The 18,791-nt window shown below is 39.4% G+C and overlaps 2 protein-coding genes and 1 long non-coding RNA gene across 16 annotated transcripts; all 3 read right to left on the reverse strand.

Moving 5' to 3' along the window:
- Window positions 1–2,870: 2,870 nt before the first annotated feature.
- Window positions 2,871–8,021, reverse strand: LOC113696833 (uncharacterized). The gene is made up of 4 exons (XM_027216217.2): window positions 7,679–8,021; window positions 6,457–7,497; window positions 3,727–6,352; window positions 2,871–3,582 (listed from the first exon to the last, which is right to left on the reverse strand). Exons 1-4 carry the CDS (start codon window positions 8,019–8,021, stop codon window positions 2,871–2,873), a joined length of 4,722 nt encoding a protein of 1,573 aa, XP_027072018.2.
- Window positions 8,022–9,808: 1,787 nt separating this feature from the next.
- On the reverse strand, window positions 9,809–14,155 carry LOC113696164 (uncharacterized). Of its 13 annotated transcripts, none has more exons than XR_011817176.1 (8): window positions 13,589–13,938; window positions 13,358–13,431; window positions 12,987–13,171; window positions 12,786–12,901; window positions 12,429–12,535; window positions 10,378–10,555; window positions 10,157–10,277; window positions 9,809–10,066 (listed from the first exon to the last, which is right to left on the reverse strand). XR_011817176.1 is itself a non-coding variant. In XM_072055853.1 (8 exons), exons 5-8 carry the CDS (start codon window positions 12,814–12,816, stop codon window positions 9,911–9,913), a joined length of 486 nt encoding a protein of 161 aa, XP_071911954.1. In that variant the 5' UTR covers window positions 12,817–12,901; window positions 12,987–13,171; window positions 13,358–13,431; window positions 13,521–13,609; window positions 13,751–13,930; the 3' UTR covers window positions 9,809–9,910. The 13 variants fall into 13 exon arrangements, 6 of the variants coding, with proteins under 6 accessions (XP_071911954.1, XP_071911955.1, XP_071911953.1 ...); XM_072055853.1 differs by lacking the exon at window positions 12,429–12,535 and having other exon boundaries at window positions 13,521–13,609; window positions 13,751–13,930; XM_072055854.1 differs by lacking the exon at window positions 12,429–12,535 and having other exon boundaries at window positions 13,589–13,625; window positions 13,751–13,930.
- A 691-nt stretch (window positions 14,156–14,846) lies between these two features.
- Window positions 14,847–18,791, reverse strand: LOC113696165 (uncharacterized). Of its 2 annotated transcripts, XR_011817180.1 has the most exons (5): window positions 18,362–18,791; window positions 15,891–16,168; window positions 15,381–15,534; window positions 15,025–15,131; window positions 14,847–14,942 (listed from the first exon to the last, which is right to left on the reverse strand). It is a non-coding gene; the product is annotated as an uncharacterized lncRNA (long non-coding RNA). The 2 variants fall into 2 exon arrangements; XR_011817181.1 differs by lacking the exons at window positions 14,847–14,942; window positions 15,025–15,131; window positions 15,381–15,534 and adding an exon at window positions 15,541–15,740 and having other exon boundaries at window positions 18,362–18,787.

The following is an 18,791-nucleotide window of genomic DNA, read 5'->3' on the forward strand; positions in this document are numbered from 1 at the left end:
AAAACACAGGCTTCTGATATAGTATTTAATAAGGGCATATGCCTAGACAGGCCTATATAATAGAGTAAGAGTAACGACAAAAGACTTCTTGATGAGGGCAAGCAGATCAAGCATTCCTTGGTTTTTTGCTGCCCGCGACATCACCAGATTCTGATATAGTAGCTTCGGCATCCTCGCTGAGTTCAATTCTTTTTGCAAGGCAAACGCGTGCTTTAGAGGAACTACATGGCTTGTCTGTGCATGAAGCAAATTTATCTTTAGACAAAACCCAAACCAAGATGGAAAATAGGGATTAATGGAAGGGATAGGAGATACCTGATATGTTTATAGCAGAAGATTGAGTTGCTGGTTCAGGAACATTTAGTTTCTTATCTGAGCAGGAGTGGCTCTTCGAAAAAGAACATGGCTTCTCTGTGCAAGAAAAAATTAAAAAGGAATCAAAAAAAAAATTGTGAATGAGTATCTTAAGAAGTATATGGCTAAGCATTTAGCAATAACCCAGAGTATCAGCTATAGAAAGCTGACTGGCCACATGAGAACTACTCGGGGGTTGTTCAACAAGGAGGTCATGGTCTTTGGTGTCCTCAAAGTAGTAAACAATTGTGTATCGCTGGTAAGTCCCATCATCTTTGGTGTTTCCAGGCTTAACTTGAGCAATGAATGTCTTGGACTTCAGCGTGTCATGAATTAGTTCGAGTGGGAGTTCTTCATTCTGAGAATGAATTTAGCGAAATTGACATGTAAGAAGCAGTAACAAAGGGAGCATTAGTTCATCAAGTGTAGTAGAAACCTTGTCATAAAAATTCATTGCTGCAACTGCAGAAATTCCAAGCAATTGCTCAGCTAGTTCACCAAATATAGAGGCCGTCATAACGCCGGTATCATCAGTGAGATCGACATCAAAGCGGCACCTGGTCCGATGGAAAAATACCATGAAAATATTTAGGAAATGCTTCAAAAGTACAGATCAATGCCTAGTAAATAGGAATATGGAAATTACCTTGGAGCTGCGGGCTGCCTCTCATTACAGTGATTGCAGGTAAAAGTGTGGCCATAATTGGCTGATGTTTGACGATGACACTTGACACATGACATATACCAATATTTTTGGAATATGTTTTGGAAACAGAAGCGAGCTTTAACCCAGGCGAGCTGTGAACATCAAACAAATAAAAAACAAAATGATTTTTTTCTGTGTTCCCTGGTTGATTTAAAAAGTGCAGGTACTTTAATATAATGACCTTTTGAGCCGCCAGAACAGCTTGTATAGTAGAAACCTTGGATTTTGATAAATGAAACATGCTGGGGCTGTGCATGTTATACGTCTTTTCCTGAGCCAGTGTAGCAAACTGGCTCTCATTCCTCATTGCCCTTCAGTAGAAGATAAAAGCAGGTACATAAATAGCAGGTACAATATACAACTGATAAGTCTGAAATTGGCTGAAGGTGAAAAAATATGCGCCGAACGAACCAATTTTTCAACTGGCTTGCATCTCCAATAGGCGGATCAATGAGAAGCACCGAATCGTTTCTAGTCGAGAGCGCAATTCCTGCCAGAAAGAGGAATGCAAGGTACTTAAAAATAAGGAAAAACAAAGAAATATGGTAGCATGTATACAATTTGACAAGCAATGACGTAAGGATACCATTATAAGAGACAACTTTGAGCCTGCGACAAATAAGAACTGGCCTCCTTTTTAGCAGTTGCATAAGAAGTTTGCCTTCGGACTCAACAAACTTGTTCCAGAGAGACAGAACAATTGGCTGCATTCTGTTTTTAAAGGCATATGTTCAGTTGTGTAATAAATTACAGCAAGGGCTCATCTTGCTTTTCAAAGTATATGGTCAGTTTTGTAACAAAGCAAAACACAGCAGCCTGTATTATTAAGCGACATTTAGAAGAGAAGGTATCAACTGCAGGAAAACAGTTTTTTTAGAAACTCACTCTTCGTTAACGATGACAAACCGCTGAACATACGAATCGTGCGATTGAATTCTGATTGGTTCAGTGGACTGTACATCAATGACCACTCCGAGCACATCTAATATTGAGGACTTAGAAGAGTCAGCTATTTGAAAGGAGCATTTGATGATTCCAAGAAATGTAGCAGTCATGCAATCTAAGGTTAGAAGATTACCAACAGTTTCGCTCTTTGAATCTACAAAGAGTGGGAAATCTCTGAAAGGGATGTAGTCAAAATGAAAGGGCAAGACGGAGCCATCTTCATCATCGTCCTCTTCAACAACAGTACGAGTGCTTATAACCCACTGGATGCTTATACCATCAAACTGGTATTTCTTCTCTAGCTCCCTCACCTCAGCATTAGAGATGCGATATTTTTTATACAGCTGTAGCTTTGGGCCCATTTTCTCAATAGCATTGTTGAAAAGGATTCCTTGGACTCTAGAACCCTGTCAAAAAATACAGTACAGTAGATCAGGTTAGTTTGTCCCCTTTGACGTAGGTGGATTGAGAAAGAAAAGAATTAAACAGACCTCTGAATCAGAAAGTACAAATTTCTGATATCTGGTTGGGCTGGTCTTGCCAGAACCAGGATGCATTTTTTCTTTTACAAAAACTTTGGCAGACCAATTCTGCATTTTTGGCTTGATGTCAGCAATTTTCAGGAACTCAGACATCCTAGAGCGAGCAAATAAATCACTTATAAGTGCCAAATCCAAAACAAGTAGGTGTTAGCATGCATAAACAACAGAAGTTTAAAAGAAACAACAGGTAGACCACTAAGGAGACAGGTTAGAACCAAATCCATAACAAGTAAGTGTTAGCATGCTTAAACGACAGAAGGTTAAAAGAAACAGCGGGTAGACCGCTAAGGAGACAAGTCAGAACAGCTCACCAAGGGGGAAAATCACATTTTAGCTAATTGCAGGACCTCACGATAAACAACATTTCTTGTTTTGGTACAGGTAGCAGAATCACTATAAGTCGCTGGCACAATGAGAACTTTGACAGCTGACGAAGTTTTTGCACGAGAAAGAGCAACGTAAAGCTGTCCATGCGAAAACACGGGTTCACGTAAATAAATTCCCACGTAATCCAATGTCTGTCCCTGTGACTTGTTAATAGTCATTGCAAAACAGAGTTTAATTGGAAACTGAGTCCTCTTAAAAGGGATTCCATTTTTCTCGTTATCAGCTGACTGAAGCGGAATCCTTGGGAGCAACACTGTTTTTCCTCGGTGCTGTCCAACAGCAATTTCAGCACAAATTGTATTTTGTTTGAGTTCTCTACAGATGAGGCGAGTTCCATTGCAGAGGCCTTCAGCCGGGTTGAGATTGCGTATCAAAATGACAGGACAATTGTTCTTTAGGATTAATTTATGAGGAGGGAGGCCCTTTGGATTTAAAGAGTTAAGGAAATCTTCGTAATCTCCTTGATCTCGCTCGTTAAGTGTCCTATCAGTGCTTGTATACGTATAAGGCTGACCTGGGAAGCGATCAATTATCGTCTGATTTACATCATCAACCGCACTATTCATTGCGGAGAGAATGCACCTATTTATCATTAGATAGGGGTCGCAGGAATAAATCCGCAAGTCCGAAAACACTGAGTCTAATAACCTGTGTGATCAAGGTTCGAAGCACAAAACATATTATTTTATGCAGCATAACCCATGATACGGTGTATTAACACTCATGTAACGACTATCAAGCAACACAAACTGTAATATATATATATATAGAAGTTGCAGGTCAGAACAGAACCTGTCAAGAGAGCTGTCCTTTTCGTCGTATGGTATCAAAATGTCATTGTTCAGAGATATTTTCCCATCGAAATCTTCTGGTTCAGTTCCATCTCCCACTCTAAGGAGAAAATCTGAAAACGGTTTGTCTAAAAGAGCTCGCATATTTTCTGTTAGAGTGACCTTCTGTAAACTGCTCCACAAAGCAGAGTTAACAAAGGTGGCCTGAACCTGAATATCCCTTGTTGCATTTTGAATAACCGGGAGAGTTTGACGAAAATCCCCGCCAAAGACCACGACCTTACCGCCAAAAGGTTTATCGCTATCCATGATATCTTTGAGGAGCAGATCGAACGCTTCAATGGTGTCTCGCTTTGCCATCGAAGCCTCATCCCATAGGATTAACTTAGCCATAACAATCAATCTAGCAGTCGAGCTTTGCTTACTAATTTGGCAAGTTTTAGCAGCTGATGCATCAAGAGGGATCTTAAAGCGCGAATGTGCAGTTCTTCCCCCAGGAAGAATAGAGGCTGCAACACCGGATGATGCAACTGCTAAGGCTATATGACCATGCGTCCGCAGAGTAGCAAGCAAAGCACGATATAGGAAGGTTTTACCGGTTCCCCCGGGACCATCGACAAAGAAACTATTGCCATTAGGCGAAAAGATCTCAGCCATAATGGCACTATATGCAGCTTGCTGACCAGTGTTCAGCTGAGAAACAGCCAGCAAATCGTGCTCTGAACAGCGCACGGTTTGCTCACTTTCGATTTCTTTGGTTATGCGTTCATGGTCAGTAAATAGAAGATGATCAGGAACAAGACGGTAATCACTTATGTGCTTACCCATCTGCTCCAATGATCTATTTATGTCCTGTAGCACGTACCTCTTAATATAAGTAGAATCACAGCCGGTGATAGAGGCAGTTCTTGCTAAATCACTGGATAAGTCAGCTTCGTACTTCTCCCATAAACTAATGGGATTGGAAGGAGTGCAAAAAACAAGTAACATTGCAAACAAGGCTCTAAGTGAACAAGGCATGTGGAATGTAGCGGCTTCATCAAGAGTGTCTTCTATGTAGGTATCAGACTGGAGCAGGCCCATTCGAAAGGCAGCTTCTCGAAATGAAGATACAAGTTGGCCATCGACTCTGAGAAGGTGGTTGAATGATCTTGGCGCCCGGACATGAGATAAAAGCAATCTTAGAAAATATCGTTCACCCTCATTGGGACGGACAGTAACCACTCGGCCAATTACTTTCCTACGCTTTCTGCGAGTCCAATTTCTCTTATCAGCGTGCCAAACAAAATGCCCTGGAAACTCTCGATATAGGCATTTCAGCTTGCGCGCTTGTTTACTGCGCCTATTCATGGCAAAAAATTCAGTCAGCATCGTTTTAGCAAAATCCGAACTATCAACCAGATCTGACAAATCCGTATTCTTGTGGAAAGAAACAACTTGTTCTCCTGGAAGATGGAGCTGAAGCGTGTAAACGGAAGGCGTCATTTCATTCAACGGGAACCTATAAATGCGCCACATTGCTTCAGCTGCTGATACCCATCTAGCAGACTGAAATTCATGGATCTCATCGATGGTTTCTGGATCATTCTCAGAATGTATATGAAAACTCACCCGATCGTGTCCCTTGTAGACATATTTGTACAAGTACTTGACCAGTTTAACAGTGGAACAGATTTCGACATTTAAGTGACAATCTATAAGAGCAAGAAGGTATGGAGTGTAGGGGACAACCCACCTATTGTCCAAAGAATGGTTTCTGACCCTAACAGATCTGCCATTTTTCCTTCGTCTATAATGCGGGTAGCCATCTTCAGAATGCGTAGTATGCTCAATATACTCCTTCGGATAATGATTTTTACACACTCCATTCTGCATACAGACATTTTCTTTGTTCAGTGATCCACAAGGACCGTGCATCATGTGTTTTATAACAAGGGAGTACAAGTAACTCTGTTCATTTGGGTCGGGCAGCTCAGCAGAAACCATTCTATCATATGCCTCTGGGTTCAATGGTTTAGCTTCTGGTTTCAAAATCACAAGCATGTGGGCATGAGGAAGGCCTCTTTTCTGGTATTCAATTACATAAACAAAGGCCGCCACTTCACCAAATAGTTTTTTTTTAACTATCTCAGTTTTAAGCACCTCAAACTTTGCCCGAAACACCCTAGCAACCAAATCTGGCCTATCCTGAGGTTCCTCATCATACTTCAAGTGATCACGTATCTCTTTCCACATTGTGTTACAGGTCATAGTCAAGAACAGGTCGGGCTTACCAAATTTCTGCACCAAAGACATAGCATCTAGGTACCTACGCCTCATATCCCTTGGGCCACCAATGAAAGAAGCTGGTAGATATATTCTACGACCAACCTGGTTCCCAGTAGTACAGCCAACAGACATGCTATCAATGACTCCCTTAAGGACCTCGGATCTAATTTCGTTCTGTTTTTTCCTATGAAAATTAAGCCTTGACGTCTCGATCTTAACATATACATCAACTGTGAATTGCTGTAACAAACGCCTTGCGTGTAACAGCATCGACATGTCATTATTTCTCATCTGAAATTTATAACAGTAATACTCTCTGGCAGACACAGTGTCTCGTTTTGTTTTCCCTTTTTCGGCAGCTGGGAAAAAATATAAAAGGTACAGCAAGCGTTTTTAATAGGAGGATCAATAGTTAGTCAGGAGAAAGCCTGTTTTAAACTTGTTTTTATGAGCAGGAAAATACCTGTTTTTTCGAGATCAATCAATTCAGAAGGTCCTTCTATCAGGGAAACATCGCTCAGCATATCATCCTCATCAATGTTCCTTTTTTTAGGACAGGAAACATTTTTTTTTGGAATACCATGATGCCAGCCAGATTCCCCACGAGGGAACAAGAGCGGATACTGCAAGGGGTCGTAACAAGCAAAATAATGTTGTATTCTATGGCTGGAACTGGAATGGCTGTACACCTGAATGTGAACATTTTTCTCGAGATCTTTGTCATCACTCTCGGTCCAAATTGCAGCTACTTGAGAAGTAGCTGGAAGATTGTATACCCGCTGATCCAATCCTGGATCAGAATTCAGCACGATCCGATGTCTTTCAAGGTGAGGAACTTCACGAAGACTCCTAAAGAACTTGGTATAAGGATTTCTCTGAAGTGTATGAATTAAAAATTTAAGAGTGTCGGCTCGCAAACGGGGCGAGTCTCGAAGTCTCATTGTCACTTCATCATCGTAGTCATAGAATAGCAACTGAATACCCGTAGGAGAGGGGGCTGAAGGCACGATGCTGTTAAGGAAGTGATAGACCTGACCTTGTACACGAAAGGTGTAAACCCCGCGGCTATTTTTTGTGAGGTTCCTATCATATTTTGCAGCAAAAGTAGTGAAAGCAAGATTGTTATTAATAGTGCGAATATTCCTGCGAAATTCAGTACTTTCTTCGTCCGTCCCAGTGAAAAGACGAATTAGATCATAAGGCATTGCATGCTGCACAATCGAAACGGCCCCGTTTGAACAACAAAAACCTGGAGGTTCAAGGTAAAACCTCTTAGCACCACAATGACGGCAACAAGGGACGTCAGGAAGGGTCAGCGGTTTAGATGGAATCTTTTCTAAACGAGATAGCCGCGTGGTGTTAGGTTTTATCCGCTTGGCAGATTGAACGGCACCTGCTGGTTGCGAACTAACCAAGTTACGTTTAGCAGGTCTGGCCAATGAAGAGGCAGGAGGAGTAGGAGATGTGAAGGGAGACACTTCTTTCGAGTTGATAGTGTCACGAGCTGATAAGTACGAAAAAAAAGATAAAAATAGCAGAAAAGCGGAAAAAACACAAGTTAAGTGCGGTAAGGATTTCGCTGAGTAGCAGGAGGATCAATAAATGAGAGAGTAAAAAAAGGAGGAAGAAGAGTTTCAATGTGGCTGGACTGCATAAGTGAATAGCTGTTCGAGAGAAAATTATACCTCCATGAGGTAGTAACGAGTCGCGAGGGGAAGAAGTAGGAGGAGGTGATTGCTGAGACGAAATATAGGTAGCAGTAGATGATTGAATATCTGTAGGATTGAGCGGCTGGTCGCTCGAACTTGATAAGGCAGAACAGCTAGAATCAAGTCTAGACCTAGAAGGAGACCTCCTATTGGCTTGTTCGGACTGCCTATGAGGACACACAATCGAGGGAGGAGCATGAACAGAAGAGGACCGTATTTTCTGAGCAGCGTATTTTTCTCTCCGTCGACGCAACATTGCATCTTTTAAATGTTGCGGCATATCTGCATAGCGCTTGCGTCGAGCCGCATTACGATTCATAACGGCAGGAGGAACGGAAAAAGGCGGATTGGTCCTTAAAAGGCTAGCGGCAGGACGAAAAAAAGAAGCATGAAAAAATAGCTGAACTAAAGGCATAGAAGTAAGATAAAGGTTGCTAAGAAGTTCTGTACAACAGGTGCATATCTGATATAATAATAACAGAGAGGCTAAAAGCAGCAGGAACATGAAATGAAAAGGAGGAAAAAAACGAATTCTATACAACAGTTGCATGTCTGATATAAAAAATAGCAAAGAGGCTAAAAGCAGCAGGAACATTAAATGAAAAGGAGGAAAAAAACTAACAAACTATCACCCAAACAAGCCAAAGGAAAGGGAAAAGAAGGTTAATAACAAGTAAATAACAAGAAAAAACAAATAAGCAGAGAAGCAAGAATCAACAAATAACTACGAGCTAGACAGCAAGCGAGAGCCAAACTAAAAGCAAGCAAGAGACATACTGGAATTCTTAAACAAGGTGTAAAGAATTAAAGGTTAAAATTAGTAAAAGGGCTGTAGACTCATAGTTCTGCTGGGAATAGAAGCGAGATCGCATAGTGTTTGGGGGGGAATGCAGAGAAACGAAACATTGGAGCTTTTAAAAAGTAAATGCAAAACAAGGAACAAAACAAGGGGTTCTGCATGGCAAGTACAAAATGGCAGAAAGAACTCATAAGAAAGTACCTCAAGTCAAAACAGGAGTCCGAAAATGAGTAGAGCGCAAAGGAACCAAGCTTGAGAACTCTAAAGGGACAGCTGAGAAGGAACAAAAGAGGAGGAACAAATGGAATAGAAAGTTAGACCCATTCAAAAAACGGAAGGAAAGAAGAAAAAGCGGGAAAAAGTGATAGCATGCAGCCATGCAAAAAAAAAAAAAGAAGGAGCGTAGTTACCACAGGAAGGCGCAGCTGAAGAACTCACGGAAGAGCTTCTCGGTGGAGAGACCAAACGCAGCAGATAGAACAAAGACAGTGAGACTGACGCTACTAATGAGAGATAAAGAAGAAGAAAGAAGCTAACGTAAAAGATATGAATAAAGCTCACCAGTATTGGGCAACGGACAGGCTTACATACCCTGAAGCAGACAATCCAGCCGAGCACAAATATAAAACCCATCGGTAGCAGAGCTCCAAAGTGCAGAGGTTCTTTTTTGTTGCAGCAAGTTGACAAATGTGCAGATACGTAAAAATGGGAATTTTTTGAAATGCACTTAACGAGAAGTTCTTTGTAAGACGGCTATATAGCTGAAAATGCTTATTTGCAGTTGGAAAAGAAAGTACAAGTTGTTTTCTCTTTTGAGGGACACCTAAAGTATATCTGAGGCGCATGTAAGAAGTTGAAAAAGAACAAGTCAGCACTATCTATAGAAAGATTGACTCCGTGCATGTGACATAGGTACAGGCCAACAGGACCCCACCCAATTAGATAACTGGATTTAATCCTATTTGAGGGAAGACGCCCCCCTCCTGGTTTGATGATTTAGAGGTGTTGGGATGTATGGATTTATTTTCTTGGCGAACAAAAAACGTACACGTAGCACGAAGGGAATTAAAAAAAGAAGAGGCCCCGAGTTCATGCGGCACAAGTTCGAAACTGGGGGAATGGTTTTGAATAGCTGGAAATTACATTTCGGTTGTTTGATAGGAAGCATAGCGATTTCTACTAAAGGCGAATGGTCTGAAAGAGTCATGTTTTATTATAGCAAACAGAGGAAATTAGATTGTGCGGACGAAAACATTTCGAGGGGGTTTTAAAAAGGGAGGGGGGGGGGAGATGCCGCAACGAGTGTGTTTACGAAAGATAGAAACCATCACATTACAAAAGCATTTAACAACTGATAATTGAAAAAGGATAGCCTAAAAGTATAAAACTATTATAAGCTAAGGGACACGCTAATCTATTACAGGTATAGTTTCGCCAGCCCAGTAGGATGTAACAATAGTAAAGCTGACTCCGGCCAATCGAACGGATTCAGGAGAACGGCTAACATAGCAGCACAAGACCCTTCCATCGAGCGCTTTGGCAACCCGGAGGTTTAGTGCAACACCCTACATAAAACAGCAGATTTTAGCAAAACAAATGCAGCTCACAGAATATGTAAGGAACAGGAATTCACAAACAAGTAAACTGATCAAAACCTCATGTTCAGCTTGACTAAGCTGGTATGCAGTGAAGCCTATCAGTTTCTCAGCCTCATAACCCAAGGCAATGACACTGATGGAAGCAGTACCATCAGTAACAACTAACTTAACACGTGGTCTGAGTGTAAAATATAAGTCAATTAGTATTAAAGCAAGTAAAAGCGTACAGCAGGACAAAAACAGCAGGAAAACGTAGCCACTGAGTAGCATGGCCGCACCTAGGAAAGACATAGAGATCTTTAAGACAGGCAACACAAGAAATTCCCAGAGTTTCAATGAAGTTGTTGGGTGCGAAGCAGTAGGGGCAGGCCAAGTGCCAGAGCCGATGCAAGCGATCAACAGAAACTTGATAGCAACAAACGATCGTGATAGCAAAAGGGGGGGAAAAAAAGCACACTTCCCTCCAACGCATCAATTAAGCAGAATCCAAAAAAAGACAAAAGCTTTATCAAGCAACAACCAAAATCAGCAAATTTTTTCCAACCGGAAAAAGAAACAGAGTCACAATAGGCAGGCCAAATAAAATCCCAAAAAAGGAAGCAGAGCATAATAGCAAAAGGGTCAAAAGGGAAGCAGACTATCCTACAGTTAACGAATAAAAAAATATTAAAAAGGATATCTAGGGATAGGAAAAGAAATTAAATGCAACAAACTCCTAACCTCTTGTAATTAATCACATTGCTAACCATAGCCACTTTTGTTTCAAACAAAAAATCATCAGAAAGCCGAAGTCATTTTAACACCGTTTTTTTGAAGTTAAGAATTAGTTCAACACAAAAAAAAAAACAAAAAGAAAAAACTCTGGACCAACTCTGTTTTTTTTGTTTCATTAATGGCAAGCATTAGCAATAGGATTATACAAACGCAAGAATAGCCAAGGAACGAAATCGAAATCATAAGTCAAGAGCAGGCGAAAAAAGCAAGCTCATCCCAAAAATCAATAGTAGTGTACATTCCACAGGATCGAATTTTTTAAGAAAATGACACCGTAGCTGCAGAAAAGAACCACATAAATAAAAAACAAGTAAAGGTAATCAAGCCTCACCAAGGTAACCCGCAGAAAATTAAGTATAAGAGACGCGATAGCTAAAGGGCAAAAGAAAAGAAGACTTTCATCTAATTCGTGGACTAAACCAGATTACAAAAAAAAGAAAGAAACTTTATCAAACAGAAACTAAAAACATAAAGACTCCAACGCGTCAGTTAAGGAAAATCCAAAAAAGACAAAAGGTTTATCAAGTAACAACCGAAATCAGCAATTTTTTTCCAACTGGGAAAATAAACAGAGTATCAATAGGTAGGACAAAAAAAGGCCCAAAAAATATCACAGAGCATGATAGCAAAAGGGTCAAAAAGGGAAGCAGATTCCCCTCGAGTGCATGTATTTAAAAAATATCCAAAAAGGCATCCAGGGATAGGAAAAGGAGTTAAACGCAACAAACTCCTAACTTCTTGTAATTAATCACATTTCCAACCATAGCAACTTCCGTGTCAAACAAAATTCACCAGAAAGCCGAAGTCATTTTAACACCCTTTTTTTGAAGTTAAGAAACAGATCAACCCCCTAAAAAACAAAAAGGAAAAACGCCAGTTCATCTTTGTTTATTCTGTTTCATCAACGTCAAGCATTAGTAATATAATTGTACTAACTCAAGAACAATTAAGGAATGAAATCGAAGCTATAAGGCAAAAGCAGCTGAAAAAGCAAGCCCATCACCAAAAAACAATATTAGTGCACATTCGACGGGGCCAAAAAAATATCACAGAGCATGTTTTGATAAAGGGTCATAAAGGGAAGCAGATTCTCCCCAAGTGCATGAAATTTTAAAATTTCAAAAAAGACATATACGGATAGGAAAAGAAACTAAATGCAACAAAATCCTAACATCTTGTAATTAATCACATTCCTAACCATAGCGACTTCCGTGTCAAACAAAATCAATCAGAAAGCCAAAGTCCTTTTAACACCATCTTTTTTTGAAGTTAAGAAGTAGATCAACCCCAAAAAACAAAAAGGAAAAACTCTGTATCAAAATTGTTTATTCGGTTTCATTAAGGGCTAGAATTAGTAATAGAATTGTACTAATTGAAGAACAGTTAAGGAATGAAGGTGAAGCTATAAGGCAAAAGCAGGTGGAAAAGCAAACTCAGCCCCAAAAAACAATATTAGTGCACATTCCATAGGACCAAACTAAAATAAAAAATGACAAACTGCAGCTGCAGAAAAGAACTACATAAACCGAAAACAAGTAAAGGAATCAACACTCACCAAAGCAGCACTTAGAAATGAGACTTCAGAAAGCCAAAGTCCTTTTAACACCATCTTTTTTGAAGTTAAGAAGTAGATCAAACCCAAAAAAACAAAAAGGAAAAACCCTGTAGCAAAATTGTTTATTCGGTCTCATTAAGGGCTAGAATCAGTATCAAAATTGTACTAATTGAAGAACAGTTAAGGAATGAAGGCGAAGCTATAAGGCAAAAGCAGCTGGAAAAGCAAACTCAGCCCCGAAAACAATATTAGTATTAGTACGCATTCCATAGGACCAAACTAAAATAAAAAACGACAAACTGCAGCTGCAGAAAAGAACTACATAAACCGAAAACAAGTAAAGGAATCAACCCTTACCAAAGCAGCACTCAGAAATTAGACTGCTCATCCAAGAGGAAAACAGATTTCCTTGCTATTCATCAAAGAGCTCGCATTAAACGGAGCAGTATAGCTGATTCATCAAAGATATCCCCCTTTATCAAGCAACAGCGAAGTAAGCAAAACTCATCTGAATGAAAAGAAAGCCAAATCATACAGAGATAGGCAACGGCAACACACCGAGAACAGAGAATAAGAACAAAGAACAGAAAAGCTTATTTTTCTGGGCAATGGGCAGCTCCTTTTAACACCAAAAAGAGGGGGAAAAACCGAAGCTAACAAGGACAAGATAACCCCAGGCGAGAGAAAAAGCAGAAGGGCTGCGTTCGTGGAAGCGAAAAGGTCAAAGATGGCGCCTCCTTGGCCTGTAAGGAAACAGTTTTAAGAAATTACAAGAGTAAAAGGAAGGAAAAAAAGACCTACAACGAAAGGCGGCTGGTCTAGACAACCGAAAGGCTGAGAACGCGAAGAGCAAAAGATAGCAGATCTAAAGAGCATGAAGGACCCGAAAACAAAACTGACCGTAAATAAAGGGAAAAAAGAAGACTTACAACAAAAGGCAGCTGATCTAGACAACCGAAAGGCTGAGAACGCGAAGGACAGAGGTTTGTCGGGGCGACGGCGGCTGAAGAAGGAAAACAAAGGAAACAGGAGAAAGCATCAGTTTTAGGCGAAAGGTGAAGCAGAAAGGTTACAGCAAAGTATGAATCTAACCGGAAAGGAAGAAATATGCCAAAGCCACAGCCCTAGGTCAGTCAAGCTAAAGCGAGCGGCGGCCGTACCAGTGGTGGGTGACGCCGTACCTGGGAACAACGAAGCCTAAACAACAAAGAATGAAGAGAGCAGGCCCGTGAACAAGGGCACAAGAGAGCAGCATTGATGTAAAGAAAGAGGTTTCTAATGCGCAAATAGAGAGGCTTGTAATGCGCAGAGGTAAGAAATACCACGTGATAGCGCCAGATAGAGAAGAAAAAAAAGAAGCTTTTAATGCGCAGCAGCAGGAGGCACATGGGGTAACGGCAGAGGAGAAGAGGCGAAGAAAACAACGCTCTCAATCACACGCGCCGCACGCGGGAGGACGACGAAAAACCAGCCAGGTCACCACAGCCCTTGGCTCTTTATCTACTTATGTTGATGATAACTAGGATGGGATAAAGGACGGAGACGCCCAGTTTAGTAAAATAATTTGTACTAATTCAAAATGGATCATTAATGAAATTTGTTTGTTTTTTATGGAATTTAGTTACAGATAAACCAAAATAAAATATTGAACCAAAATTAGAGCAAACTTTCATCTAAATATGTAATCATCTAAAAAAAAATAGTAAGTGTTATTCTCATTAAAGAACCACAACATTAGAGGTTGCAATCTACACTTACAATTTCAAGGTTAGGTTGCATTATGGTTTAATTAAGAGATCCATTAATTTCCTAATGATGTAGCTACTCAAAACTTATAAGCATCATCAGGGGTTAGATTTTGCTATCTTTCCATGTTTTCAGATCATTTTCAGCATTAGAAAACAATAAAAAAAAAAAAAAAAAAAGAAGAGTGAAGGGGGGAGAGTTAACAAGGCTGTAAGCTGGAAAATGCAAAATAGTAAGAGCCAAAGTGAGCAAGAAAAAAAAAACATGAAATTGACTTTATATTATTGGTAGAAGCAAGATACTTCATCCCATGTGACCTTAAACAAAGGTATAACAACAGTATAATCAAGGTTTCAATTCACATCAGCCTACAATAAGTTTCCTCACTTAATCAACCTACAAATTGCATACAACAAATCTTAAATCTGCATAACATCTACCATACTCATGGCTAACTAAGTACAATGGCTGATATCAAGGCACGTACATAAATAAGATAATATCGCATTTGTGAAACACTATAACTGGGGACTTGCTGAAAAGAAGTAATAATAATCGGGAATCCGGCCAAAAGACTTATTGAAACGTTTGACAGCAATCCATGAGCCGTCATCTTCAAGCTGCCAATTGTAGACAACATCGGGAGCTTTCTCTCCATGTTCTGATAAAAAGTTTTCAACTGAGAATCCTGAAGTTGCCACCTTCAACTCATCTAAACTGCATTCTTTAAATGCTGGCAGTTTCATCCTTCATTTTCTCCACATTTCTCTGAAACCCCAGAAGGAAAAACATCAGAAAAAGGGGAACAAAGATTACATTTTTATACATTTAACAGAGTTTTAAGAATTACCAAGATCAGAGGAATAAGAGACGTTGGCAGTTTCATGAGGTTGGAAGGCCACCAGCAAAATCCTAATTTAGAGCAGCGAGCTCCCATTGGGATGAAGACGAACAATACTGAAAAACAAAACCGGCAATCAGGTCAAGAAAACAGACAGAGAGAAAAATCACAAATGAATAGAACAAATCATAGGGAAAAAAATAACATGTAACCAACCAAGTCAATTCAATCGCCATTGCAGCAAAAAACTTGTAAAAAAAAAGGCTTGCAAAGAGGTTACATACGATCAAAACACAGGGACAAAACACGAGAAGCAAAGTACAAGGGTCAGAGTTAACCAAAAAAGTGGGAAGTATTGGACTAACTCAGATTGGGTTGGGTCTGGAGTACCCTGAGCAAATATCTGCACCAGAATACACTGAGTCTGACTAGAGCAACAGCAGTCTACAAGGAGCTGGATAACCCAGACACAATCACTTGGAGTCCAGAGGCAAATGGGAATTTCACCACATCATCAGCCTGTGATTTGCATGGGAATTAGCAAAACAACAAGGAGAAAGACATGGCCTGGGAAAGAATATGGAAGCTTTAAAGGCCCTAGTAGATGGAAGTTGCTGCTGTTGAGAGTGAGGCATGGACGATTGCTCACTAATGCAGAAAAACATTACAGACATCTGCATCCTTCCAGAAAATGTGAAGTATGTCGAAGAAGAAATGAAACAGCACTGCATGCATTGAGAGACTGTGATTGGTCAACAAAATTCGGAGAGGACTTGTCTCAAGGGAAAGATGGAGAGACTTCAAATCAAAGTCCCTGATTCAATGGGTGGATTGGAACGTTAAGCAGAGTGACATAGGAAGGATCAAGAACGTACTCTGGCCCGTGCTCTCCCAAGAGGTAGTGCACTGGGCATGGACAGCGAGGAATGAGAAGGTTCATCAGAGGCTGGACAGAGAGCTCAAAGCCCGTCCGGAGCAGCTAATCCAGCAAGCAGTAGAGGCTCAGGAGCTTAACAATACTCGCACGGAGAACAGGAGCCAGCCGAAATACATCAGCTGGGACAAACCACAGGAGGGCTGGATTAAGATGAATGTAGATGGAGCTGCAAAAACATAATCCAGGGAGGGCCATACTCTTGGGACTTAGAATCGCCTACAGAGCAAGCAGGGTACAAGAAAGTCATACTGGAGACAGATTCTCAGTAGCTATGTCGTTACTAGAATCAGCACTAGAGGAGAGCCAATATTGGAATATGATCAATGAGATCAGAGGTATGCTGAGCTGCGATTGGGAATGTAGAATAGAACACACATGGCGAGAGAGGGATGTTTGTGCTGATCGCCTTGCAAAGTTAGGAAGAAGTTTGGATTTTGGTCTGACTATGCACAGGAACCCACCAGAGACTCTTAAAAGAGCTTTAGGTGTCTGTGGCGGGGCAATTCCTCGACTTGTGAATGGAATGGTAATGTACATTTATGAAAGATAATTCAAACGCTTGATAGTTTTACTAACAATTTCTCATTAAGCATCAAAATTAGATATTACACAGGGAGCATAAATAATTTTATATTTATCTTTCTTTTTTCTTCTTCATTTCTTCTTTATTCTTATTAAAATTTCTTTTGAGTTTCAAATATACATACTGTTATTTTGTTATATAATATATCTAATTATTATCAAATTTTATAAACTAAAAAATTTATGTTTAGTAAAATTATTTTCATAATTTCTATTTTTAATAAAAATTGATGCATAAGAAGAAATTAATATCAACAGAAAATACTTGAAATTGTTAACGCATGCTATTTTTTATCTTACGATAACTAATGATGACCAAACTTTTTTAGTAAGAAAGTTATTTGACCATAAAAGGAATTTTTTTTAAACAGATTACTTTTGAAGTTGATGCATAGAATTAGGACTGGAAGATGAGGAAAAGAAGATGTAAAGATAATAAAGAACGGGCGAAAAAGAAGAAAGAAAAAAAATGAAAAAAGATTATTAAACAAAACCCCTACATTGAGGGAATTATTATCCTTTTGCTTTGCACATACAATTGTCTTTACTTGTCAGCAAGCAATTTGTAGGCTTTGAAGCTGTCCCCCGACATTATTTCCAAAATAAAAATTAAAAAAAAACCCTGCAATAGAACCTAACAAAACCACATATTTAGGCCCACTAAAGTCTAGAAAAAGGATTTTTCAAAAATTTTGAATTGCCACTCGATATTGGATTTAGTTATACGGAGTCACCTAAAAGTAATTTTTGATCTCTAAAACACAAATTAAAATCCTTTAACTAGATAATTCCATGTCTTTCGAAATCAGAGAAATAAGTTCGCAAGCTCATTTGTAAGGAGAAACGGTCAAAGTTTTATTCTCAAGCACCCCCTACACCTAACAAAATCGATTGCAAGTTTAATTTTGTTCTTGCAATTTTAAGGCAAAAATGAGTTAATCTATTGCTAAACACATAATATTTACTTAATTAACACAAAATACCCAAACAAATAAAAAAAATTACATAACACATAAAGAGTGAAATAAAATGAAATGATTAATTTCAAAGCTCTGCCCACTCGATCATATGCAACAAAATAAAAAGTAATTAAGAAAAAATATAAAAGAAAAAAGAAAAAGAAAATTACAAGATTCAATTGCTCCTGCGTCCCATATGGGTTACATCACTTCTAAAAAGAGAAAATAAATTAATTACAATGTGAATTGACAAATAGATAGACTAATGAAGCAAAAGTTGACAAATCTAGTCTTAGGACTTAATTAAAACTACCCAAAACAAGTTCGGTGGTAAATCTGAAAGATTGTAAATTTTGGGGTGAAATCACAAATGCGTCATCTTTCTCCATTGAAACAATGGAGAAACCTGCGTAACCTGCGTTCTTGTTTCTTCAATGGAACTTTCACCGGCAACTAGAAATCATCATCTCCGGCGCGCATTGGACTTGCCAGATCTTCGCCCCAAAATTTACAATCTTTGAAGAAAATCAAAACAAAAATCTCTAGGTCTTTGATGGCTTTCCGGCGAAGTCACGGGCTCCGATCAGCGTTGGACTGATCGGAGCTCCGCCCCACGCGCACAGATACAAGAGATTTGTCTCTTTACTTCAAGTTCTCGTTTAGGCATTTCTTCAAACAGTAGATGGTCATACGAAAATTCTAAAGATCTCATACAATTCCAACAAGAGAAAGACCCAAAACTTGTAATCAAAATATGATTTCAGTCCAAGAAAGCCAAAGAGTATACTCAGCTATGAAAATTGCAAAATAAGTGCAGATAAAAAAAAGTCAAATTGAGATTAAAGTTGGAAAGGAAGTAAGAGCTCACAGTGCATTTTAAATGACGACTTGATAACCGTGGTGGTATGGACAAACTCCGACGACCCAGCAGTGGCAGCGGCTCCTCCTCTGTTTCCCGTCGGTTCTTTTATTTTTATTTTTATTTTTTCACCGACAGTAATAGGATAATGGCAGATGGATTGAAAAAGGGGATTCTTTTGTGAAAGATGGAGCTGATGATTAGGGATTGAGGAAATCTAGCTCATGGCGGATGAATTGGGATTAATGGTGATGAATGCAAGAAATAGTGGTCCAAGTCCTCAGTTTCTAATATCTATCAAGTTTTCAAAATTGGGATCGTATTTAAGATCTTGTTTTTGTGTCTGCAGACGAGATCGTAGGATGGATAGATCCGATAAAAAAAAAACGTAAAAAATACTCATACCAATAATTTTTAAATTTGCAATTCACATATAGAG

This window comes from Coffea arabica, chromosome 6e (assembly GCF_036785885.1).
Source record: "Coffea arabica cultivar ET-39 chromosome 6e, Coffea Arabica ET-39 HiFi, whole genome shotgun sequence".
In the NCBI taxonomy this organism is placed as follows: Eukaryota; Viridiplantae; Streptophyta; class Magnoliopsida; order Gentianales; family Rubiaceae; genus Coffea; species Coffea arabica.